Raw genomic sequence first — 11146 nt, forward strand, 5'->3', positions numbered from 1 at the left:
TGCACACGAAAGCTCATACCAAAATATAAACTTAGTTGGTCTTTAAGGTGCTACTGAAGGAATTTTTTTATTTTGCTTCTGTGCCTTGTAAAGTAGCGACCATGGAGATCAGAAGGGGCAATGGGGCATCAAACACACAGAGTAGGGAAACAAATATTGGTATATGTAAGGGGGTGGGCTTACAGGGAGCAGCCACCCCCCATCAAATCCAGCTCCTCCGAAAGGTCAGACTGCAGCGGAAGGACAGGAGACAGGAAGCAGGAAGTGAGAGGAAGGGGCCAGGGCTCAGGCAACATACAAGAACCCTTCCTGCAGCCTGGGATATCAGCAAGGAAGGAGGGGCCAGTGGAAAGTTCAAGCGGGGAAACAACAGAGGAGCGTCCTTTCAAATTCATCCCGGAACTGAGGAGATCAACGGCTCGCAAATGCAGGGGGAGGAGATTTGGGGTCCCCAAACTACTCTGCTGGGGGAGGAGCTGAAAAGTGCCATTGGGAGAATCTGATAGCAATGAGTAGACATGTTTTTCTGAAGCTCTTGCTTTGTAAATAGCTTGCATAATAAAAGCATTAAAGACAAGATGGTTTGGAGTGTCGTTGCTTGAGGGTAGCCAGCAACTTCCATGACAGTATGCCTTGCAAATAAATACATTGAACAGAAAACAGGCTATGACTGGACCCTTCCATTCTTTATTTTTGTAGCCATCTACGTTTGAGCTTTCAGAATAAGGTCTTCTCAAGGTGTTTCTCAGGGCTGATGCCAGAGAGTCCCATAATCTAGATGGCAGAGAATGGGTTGTGCATTAAAACATTGGGGTGGGGTGATCTCTTGGTTTTGTTTTTGATTAGTGATCATGAGATCCAGTTTCGTTCATCTTAAAGTGTCTTCTTAGAGCCAGTTATCATCAGGCACCTTTTTACAAACGTACCCTAAGCGTTCCTCACAGTGTAATGCTATCCAGCATCTGGTGTCGCAGTTAGGCCCTATTGCAGCACAGTGGTTTTTCTTTGGCTCCTTAGGCTCATTATCGTCCTCATTCCAATACCTGAAAGAAAAGAAAGACCAGCACTGATCCATCAAGATTGGATGTCTACTTCCTCACCCGCTCCCTGTGCCTTCTACCATTAAAAAGATGTTCAGCTCTTTCTCTCTTAACACCCACGTACAATTGTGATGGATTTTTCTCCCCAGGTTTTAGCATTCTAACCATGTAAGGAAAACAACAACAACAACTGTGGGTCAAGACTGTCTATTTTCTTTTCACATCAAGTGATTTCTCATAGGAAACTACAAAAAGGTGATGATGTCACTTTGGAAGGCTCAGTGGTGCACACAAGAACTTTCAGTCAATTTAGTTTGGGCAGTATCCAATGCAGTACTTCTGCTATTGCCAGGATCAGGGCCGGCCCTATGGCAAAGCTGGGTGGCGCAGGGCGCCAGGGGGGTGTCATGCGGCTGTGCCTGCAGCAGCCGCGCAACATGCACTATAAAACGGGCCCGGGGGAGGGCACCAGAGGGATCTTCGCACCATGGTGCCAGGGCGCCAGATATGCTTAAGATGGCCCTGGCCAGGATTTCCATTTCTGCAACAGAACTGCCCCTTTCTCCTTTCCATATGCACCCACATCCTCCTCAGATCTCCTCTGTATCATTGTGGGTGTTGGAGAGAGAGTGTTGAAAGAGAGATCCTTACTCTCTCATAGCAGAGTTAGCACAGGAGTGATTGTTCTGAGCAAATTAAAACCTCCTTAGATGTGCATCCACCTTTATCCACCTCATCTCACATCCATCACCCACCTCATGCATGAGGATAGCAATGAAACTATTACAGAAAGAAAAATAACTATGTCCTCAAATGAATTACAAAATATAAGAAAGGTAAAGGGACCCCTGACCATTAGGTCCAGTCGTGACCGACTCTGGGGTTGCGCGCTCATCTCACATTATTGGCCGAGGGAGCCGGCGTACAGCTTCCAGGTCATGTGGCCAGCATGACAAAGCCGCTTCTGGCAAACCAGAGCAGCACATGGAAACGCCGTTTACCTTCCCACTGTAGCGGTTCCTATTTATCTACTTGCATTTTGACGTGCTTTCGAACTGCTAGGTAGGCAGGAGCTGGGACCGAGCAACGGGAGCTCACCCCGTCACAGGGATTCGAACCGCCGACCTTCTGATCAGCAAGCCCTAGGCTTAGTGGTTTAACCCACAGAGCCACCTGGGTCCCTTCACAAAATATAATATATAACCACAAAGCCATTATAGGGCTGATTGAAATGATATGATCTCTCTCACATATATATCTTATCTAAATCTAACATGATGGATCTAAGTTTACTTTAATCAATTATCCATAGTTGACAGAGGTATCACCCTAGCCTCACTCTTATTGGCACTTGCATTCTCCAGTGTCCACTGTACAGTGGTGCCTCGCTAGACGAATTTAATTCGTTCCACGGGTTTTTTCTTATAATGAAAAATTCGTCTAGCGAATCCCATAGGAATGCATTGAATTTTTTTTGAATTTTTTTTTGCCCATAGGAACGCATTAATTGAATTTCAATGCATTCCTATGGGAAACTGCGATTCGCTAGACGAATTTTTCGTAAAACGAATTCGTCTAGCAAGGCAACCTCCGCTAGAAAAAACCTTTCGTTAAGCGGAAATTTCGTTAAGCGGGGCATTCGTTAAGCGAGGCACCACTATATACTAAATCAAGTCCCACTACACAGCACTAAAATTCTGTGATAAATGTATTCTGTAACTCCCTCATTTTTAGCTCTCTGTGAATCTATTAAATTGATATTACTAGTAATGGTGCAGTAGGTGTTTTTTTACTCCCATGAGATGTTTGGGTGAGATCTGTTCAAAGGTAGGGTGGCCCATGGCTTGGCTTTTGAAAAACAAGGGGTCTGCAGTACTTAGCTAACTGGGAACCACTGGCATACAGGGCTTAAGTTCCCAGCTAGTATTATACAACCCCACGGCCCGTTTGTAATGTTTACACAATACCTTTGCCCAAAAGGAGAAGTGGTTGGTATTGGGTGCAACAATGGAGATGAATGTCATTGGATTTTGTTCCAGGAGACCTTGCAAAATTGAAAGCCTGTTAATCCAGTCTTAGTAATAAATGCCAGACCAGTTCTCTGTTCTACTACCAAGCTGTGATGAGTGAGATCTTACTCTGACCTTGTACATTCATCAACAAAAGCTGAAAAGAGTTGTTAGATACTTAAAGGAAACCATGAACTGTCTTACCGTAACTGCCAGCTGACAGTGTTGCTCAGCTTTAGGTTCCTGCAAGTCCTTTTGAAGCTGAACTAAGCAGCACAAACCATTCAAAAGCAGCCTCTTCCAAATCACTACATTCATTAGGTCAGAGAAGGAGGAAGAGTAGCCTAGTGAGAAGCAGCAATCACTCACCTGGACAATGATGTGGAGGAGTACATATGTAGATCTTTGGTAGTAGAGAAAATTCCATGGCAAAATATATTTGGAAAGGGAAAGGATCAATTATGTAAATAGAATCTGCAACTTTATGGAACGCATACCATTAACAAATGTTTCTGCAGAAACTTACTGAACATTAGCATCTATTCCAATGAGCCATTTCCATTGGTCCTTTTCTTTAAAGACTCCAAGCCAAAAATTCTTATTGCGCTTTTTTACTTCGCTGTCTATATGAAGCTAGGGTAGGGGTGGTGAGAAAGAACAAATAAAATATTTTAAGACAGTGTCCCTTTCTCTGGGAGACTTATAGCTCTTTACAAAAATTCAACAGGCATAAAACAAACACATTTTAAAAGGAGCAAGTGTCACATTTGAAGACCCAATCCAAATTTTGGGGGGAAGCAGAGATCAAATCTATACATTGTATTCCCATCACCAATAATAATTTCGTACAGTGGATGTGATATTGTCCCCCTGATCAAAGTTACGATGGTGATGGTGATGGATGATGACGATGATGGAATCAAGGAAGCACCCAAAGAGGATATATTGCAGTGAAGGGTAACTTCGCCTGCCCTCACCGAGACTGGCTGGATATGTGTTCCAGTCATGACACAGAGTTCACATTTCCAGATACTGTAAATGTCTGTGCCATAGAACAGTCGGTCTTGGAACCACCTAGGAGGACAGTGACCTGTGTGGAAAATACTCCAATTTCTGCATTCATGTTTGTTGGTTGGTTCCAGAGACACTGGAATCGGTCTGGTTGTGGTATGCTTGATGGCGTGATGATGAGGTCTTATACATGTCTGGGCCCTGCAGCACCCCACTAGCCCCTCTGCCAGGGCTAAGGGCCTGGGAGAGGGATATACCTTGCAAGCTTCTCTAGAGTCAACTCCATGAATCTCTCCTGCCAGAAGGTTAGCATGGTGAGGGAAGCAGTCTCAAGCATGTCGGGCGCCCTCGCCCCGCCCCGTTTCTTGCCGCGGCTGGTGGGCATCCGCACGGCGCCCCCCTGCCGGCCCGGTGCCCCGCGCCACCCAGCCTAACCCTAGAGCCGGCCCTGGAGGGAAGCCATTTTTTCTAAGCACTCAATACATCTCAAAGAGCAGAGGAAGAATTTACAGAGAATCCAAGAAATAGATGCCTCTGAAGTATCATCTCCTCCTCCTCCTCCTCGACCTCCTTCCTGACTGCCAGCTTCATTCTATTAGAGCTCAGCAGCTCCAAGAAACCTTATTGAGTTCCAGATGGTAGCAGCTGCTCCCCGCCCCTCCCACCCCTTGGCTTGACTGAGGGAATTGCTGTCTTGGCTGCATACAAGTAGATGTAACATTCTTAAACGGATAGTGATCTTCTCAAGAAGATCCGCTACCTTTCCTATACTTAGCTTTGATGCTCACCTGTTCTTCCCTTGTTTCTACAGACATGAGCTGGGCGCCTTCCTCCTGGCATCTTTTAATGGAATCCGACCATGAGGCTTGGTCACGAGAAAGGTAATACATTGCCCTTGAATATATAAACCAACCTTCGTTCAAGTTTTCAATAATGCGGTCTTTGAGTCAAGCCAGATATGGAGGAAGAAGAGAAAAAGAAAACAAGGTAGGGAATTTAAGGAGAACCACTTTGTATGTCTGTGCAAATGTCAACTATTTTTTGTTAAGTTCATTTCTGTGGCCACATGATAACCATAGCTGCCAAGTTTTCACTTTTCTCGCGAGGAAGCCTATTCAGCATAAGGGAAAATCCCTATAAAAAAGGGATAACTTGGCAGCTATGATGATAACATATATCCATCTAGGAAGCTCAGAAAGATTAAAACAAGAACAACATTAACTCTTCAACCCCTTCATGATGCTGCAGGAAATACCTGGGGGGACATAGCTGGAACAGGGAGCACAGTCAAGAACCTTTTATTTCAGGGAATAGATGCAAGTCCCTCACAGGCCTTATCTGAACCCCAGGGGCCTCACCCACTTGTTTCCACCTGGATACTTAGGGCACAATTAGGGTAGACTTGAAGGTTGGGGAGGGGGAGTAGCTGTGGTTTATCAAAAAATTCTCTCTCTCTCTTCAGGCTCTCTGCTCAGCTGTGGAGGGAATCTAGAGTGTGTGTTGCTGGCATTGGGCAACTGGGACAGATGAGGGATTCTGCTGGTTTACCACCCGGTTTGCTGCCCAGCAGTCTCCCTGTCTGAGCTGACAGGATGGATCCAGTGGGCTTCCAAATGGCTCTTGGGGATTTTCTAGCTGATCTGACTGGTGCTCCTCCTGAGCTTTGGCTGACCTCTGGAACAACCGAATAACAACAACTACTAAAAGGTAAAGGTAAAGGTAACCCTGACCATTAGGTCCAGTCGTGACCGACTCTGGGGTTGCGCGCTCATCTCGCATTATTGGCCGAGGGAGCCGGCGTATAGCTTCCAAGTCATGTGGCCAGCATGACAAAGCTGCTTCTGGCGATCCAGAGCAGCACATGGAAACGCCGTTTACCTTCCCGCTGTAGCGGTTCCTATTTATCTACTTGCATTTTGACGTGCTTTCGAACTGCTAGGTTGGCAGGAGCTGGGACCAAGCAACGGGAGCTCACCCCGTCACAGGGATTCGAACCGCCGACCTTCTGATCAGCAAGCCCTAGGCTCAGTGGTTTAACCACAGCGCCACCTGGGTCCCTCCTGAGCTTTGGCTGACCTCTGGAACAACCGAATAACAACAACTACTACTATAATGATAATACTACTACTAATAATACAGTGGTACCTCTACTTATGAATGACTCGACTTACGAATGTTTCTACTTACGAATGGAGCTCCGTCCGCCATCTTGGATGCTGTTTAGATAGGATTTTTTCTACTTATGAATTTTTAGATAGGGTTGCTTCGACTTACAAAATTTTTCTCCCAATGCATTCCTATGGGATTCAACTTACAAATTTTTGCGACTTACAAATGTGCGTTCGGAATGCATTAAATTCATAAGTAGAGGTGCCACTGTAATAATAAGTAGCAGTCTTAGTAGTAGGCTGCCCATTTGACTTGGTTCCCCCCCCAACCACTCTGGGCAACTTCCAAAAAATTAAAACACAATTGAACACCAACCATTAAAAACTTCCCTGAACACGGCTGCCTTCAGATGTCTTCTGAGAGTCAGAGAGTAGTTTTTTCCCTTGACATCTGGTGGGAGGGAGTGCCACAAGGTGGGCGCAACTACCCAGAGAGCCCTCTGCCTTGGCTTGGGCCATTGACACAATTGGCCCTGAGCGCCCTCTCCCACTTCATGCAGCCTGTTTGGCCCCCTGGTATACCACAGAGGTGAGGGCGAAAAAAGAAGTGGAGAGATGGCTTGAACGCAAGTGGAGGGAAAATCTGGTTGAATGCTATCAACTACTGGTGAGGGCTCATCATCAAGCCGACCAAGTGGCAGTGAAGGATACAAAGAAGCCTTGCTTTGCTTCCTCCATTGTGCAATCCAGCAGAGCTTTCCTTCCCAGATAGTGTGGGGCCTGCTACAGTCTGGCCCGAAGGAGATGACAGAAATGAAAGCAGCTTTCTGTGACTTGCTTGCAAAGCATTTTGTGGATAAAATTGCTAGCACCCCCTGGCATCTTTAACCCCCCCCCCTGCTATTACAGCAGACAAATCTCAAAGAATGTCCATAGCAGAGTCTGTTTCCATTGTGTTGGGTGTGTTTCAGTCGGTAAGGTTCAAGAATGCGGACAAGGTGCTTGGATCGGTCAGGACAACCACTTGCGCACTGGATCCTGCCCCTTGTCGCCGATACAAGCTAGCAGGGAACGGACAGCTGACTGACCTAGAAAGGTGATTACTGGTCCTGGCCAGCTTGAAGGAGGCAGTGGTAACAGCACTCCTTAAGAAACCTTCCCTGGGCTCAGAAAATCTACGTAACTGCCTGTCAGTTGCTAATCTCCCCTTCCTGGGCAAGGTTCTTGAGTGGGTGGTTGTGGACCCGATCCAGGTGCTCTTGGAGGAAACTGATTTTCTAGATCCATGTCAATCAGGATTTAGACCTGGTTTTGGAACAATGTCTTTAAAGGCAATCATATTCCCCAAGGTCAAAGAGAAAGAGGGGAAATGGCATTATACGACTCTCACAAAATGTGTGTTTTGGTGCTGAAAATCTTTAGCTTGCTTTTTATGTACAAGTGACGTAATATGCATTCATTCCCATTCTTTGCTTTCGCATCTAAAGCTTTATAGACAATTTCATAATCACTTTACCTATCATGTATTCAGTGGCTAATGTGAGTGGGCTTGAGGGCTTCTTTCTGACGATGGGCTTGTGAAACAGGAGAGAGATTTTGCTGTTGCACCAATCACCCCACTGCCCAGCAGTCTCTCTGACCAAGTTGGCGGAAGTTGCCTTTGAAGTGCTGCTCAAGAATCTCTCTCTTTCAGGTGACCTCTTTTGATTGTCTCTGCAGAGGCGGGGCTCTCATGGGTGAAAATAATAAAGGACAGGTCTTTTAGCTGACCTGTTTTGATTGTCTCTGCTATAGCAAAGAATGGCAAAGTCTTTTCTTTCCTAACCATAGAGGCTAAATCAATTCAAAAGTTCAGGAGATAGCAGAATATCAGAATATCTCTGATGTTTCTCTAGGGTGGCCCCATGCAAAGGAGGGCAGCACTCTGCTCTGGCTCTAAGAGTTTTCAGCTAGAGGAGGGCCTTTCAGCTGGTGCAGACTCAGGGCAGGTTCCCACTGCACTACAATTCTTCAGCATCGTAGGGTAGCTTACCAATTTCTTTTTGCAGTTGATCATTTCTGTTGGCAAGATACCGCAATTCCTCTGATACGTTTTGAGCTACAGCGAGTATACCGAAGTCTAAAAGATTTGAAATAGTTCAAGGCAAAAGAGTATCTGAAATAACAATCTGCAAATATTAAGAAAGCATTTCCAAACATTTTGGAACACTCAAGCCTGAAACAAGAAGCAGAGCTCAAGGATCGGGTTCTCATAAATATGAGGGCAGACTTGATTCTCTGTGGCTGAGATTACCAATGAAAAGCCTCAGAAGAATCCTGCAGCTGGATCAGACCAAAGACCCATGCAATCCACTATCCTATTCTCATATTAAAAGTGGCTCGTGAAGTATCTCCAATATTCCCTTCCTATGTCCTCCTTTTCTGCTGGGAATCACAGGGCCACAAACCAATGCCCCACTGAGTCACACAGTAAAGCCAAACATACAAAGAATACTTTGAAGTTTTCTATTACGCTTTGTGAGATCTAAGACAATAGAGGCGCCAAATCTCTTTTTCCTGGTGAATACTGGGTTGCATTCCACATAATTCTAAGGAGGACATAATGTCAGTGCAGGAATTTCTCCGTGTGCAATGCCAATCTCCAGCCCCTTTCCCTCCAATCTGTCCCCCCCCCCCGAGTCCCCCCCCCCGGGAGAGCAGCTTTGGTGCAATGCTGTCAACCTTCCCTTTTTTAACGGGAAATTCCCTTATTCCAGCGCCCTTATTTCCATATCCGAAAGTTGACAGCACAATAAGATCCCTTATTTTCAAATCCGAAGGTTGACAGCTATGCTTTGGGGATGGCATGCAGGGAGAAGTGGGGGCAAAGTTCCCTTGTGCTACGGCTAAGATCTTGCAGTGGCACAAATCTTGCACTAGCACAAACATTGTGAATTACAGTTTGATGGGGAAGGACAGCATTTCTAGTGGGGAGATGTGAGAATGGCGACCATCTGCTTTTCTTCCTGCTGAGCAATGAAACAGTGATAAACTCTATTGGGTGATGAGTTTCATTGAATATATGTATCGCTCACAAATATGAATCCCAAAGTGAACTACAGGAATTGAAGCCTGTTTAAATTAAACAGGGCCCAGCAAAAGTGAGGATGTGCATTAAAAATGCTTACCATCCTTGTCTTCGTGGATTGAATCAGTCCCAACAACAAAGGTCCGAATTGAATCCATTGCCTCTTTAAACTGTTGTCTTTTTGTCATTTCCTTATTATCTAAGGAAGACGTAGGTAGAAAAGAAATGATTAAATTGTCTGATTATCGGGGGGAGGGGATACTTGGTTTCAAACTGTTTTTAATATTGAATTTAAATTGCTGACTTGTAACGCAGATAAGAAATCAAATCAACAAAACCATGAAGATGACTTTTTAAAATATTTTCTGCTCTCAGCCCTTGATAGAGGCTGCCCTGCTGGTCTGAAGTCCTGTTTCAATTTGGCCTGTTACTCCTGCCTGTCATCAAATGGTTGGCCTTCCTTAGAGAGCTGTAAATGTTAGGGTGTCTCCTTACACCTGTCCTCTTTGTCCTATGGACTTACATTTTCCAGGCTGCCTCATGCTCTGCCACATGCTTAAAAGATGCAAATTTTTGGATCATTTGATCCCCTCCCCCCTCCTCGAGCTTTGTTTACTTTTGAGTGCCCTTTCAAAATGAATTAGGTGTGCAAATAGGTCAAGGGCTCATCGATCCAGTACTATTATTCTAGAAAAGGAGGTGCTGGAACTCAGCATGAATGTCTCCCTTGTTCTCTTACAATGGCACTGGCGCCCACCTGATAGGGGCCAGAACAGAGTCCTGATGAATTTCGGCTGAAAAAAGCCCTGCATATATCTCAATAGTTAGATAGGCTGTGGACCCACCCACTTTGGCCATGGCCTTATCCTCTGCAGCCTGTTTCCCCCAAGCACTTTCTTTCCTTCAGGGGACTGGAGCCCTAGCAGAGGGCAGGGTGGCGAGGATCAGGAATGGGGGCTCTCCCACAGCAAATGGGGATTAGTTGGGAAAGGAGGAGAGAATTGCAAGCTGGGAAAGGGAATTGCCCAGGGAGTCCCAAGGACTTGTGTTAGCCTGTGCTTCAGTTCCAAGTGCTGGAACTCACTTATTAGGGAGAACAAAACAGTGCCATTGCTCTCAATGGGTGACAGCTGCAAGTCATCCTCGGAAATGAAAGGGGTAAATGGAAGTGGATCGAGCCGTCTCTTTTTGGAAATGCTATTGGCATTCAAGCAAAGCCCAAGACAGTAGTAGCAAAGTATGCCAATTATGTACTTACATAGCAGGAAAAGCAGCAGCGTCAAGGCAATGAGGGTGATCATCCCAAATACGATAACGTATTCACCCATGGGAGATTTTATGAAGGTTACAAACTTCTTAAAACCAGATACTTGAAGAAAGAAAATTCTGCTTTAGCCATCAGTAGCCAACATATCATCGCCACCCCAGAAAACAGGATCCTCATACGCTGTGGCAGCCATCAGCCAAAGACATTCAGTGGTTCAGGGGGCGGGCCCTTGGGAAGGTAAGCCGATGGAGGAAGCAAGGCGAGATGGCCTGCTGCTTGAGGAAACTTTTCTATCTTTTTTCTTTTAAAAAAAGTTTTAATCTATACTTTTCAAGTTTATAGATTTCATTAGTTTTACAATCATTTTAACATTTCTAGGTTTGACTTCCTTCCCCCTCTTTCTGTGGTTCCTTGAATTTATATTTTAAATATCTTCTGCATATCCCAATTCATTTAACTTGCTCATTTAGTTATCTATTTTAAATATATACTCTTATGAAACTGCAGATTACAATAATCCTCCTAATGTTTTTATCTGGTTTCAACTTATCTGTAACTATTCAATAAACCATTTCCACTCCTTTATAAAAAGTTTGTTATCTCGATTTCTTATTCTTCCCGTAAGTTTTTGTAGCCGTTTTTCC

At 45.0% G+C, this 11146-nt stretch overlaps 1 protein-coding gene across 1 annotated transcript; it reads right to left on the reverse strand.

Moving 5' to 3' along the window:
* Positions 1–285: 285 nt before the first annotated feature.
* Positions 286–10569, reverse strand: LOC148687430 (CD209 antigen-like protein 2). Its single transcript, XM_088660794.1, has 7 exons — positions 10494–10569; positions 9336–9434; positions 8201–8287; positions 4849–5000; positions 3576–3682; positions 927–1043; positions 286–316 (listed from the first exon to the last, which is right to left on the reverse strand). Exons 1-7 carry the CDS (start codon positions 10561–10563, stop codon positions 286–288), a joined length of 663 nt encoding a protein of 220 aa, XP_088516920.1. The 5' UTR covers positions 10564–10569.
* Between the last annotated feature and the right edge of the window lie 577 nt (positions 10570–11146).

Source organism: Zootoca vivipara, chromosome Z1 (genome assembly GCF_965207765.1).
Source record: "Zootoca vivipara chromosome Z1, rZooViv2.hap1.1, whole genome shotgun sequence".
Lineage (NCBI taxonomy): Eukaryota > Metazoa > Chordata > Lepidosauria > Squamata > Lacertidae > Zootoca > Zootoca vivipara.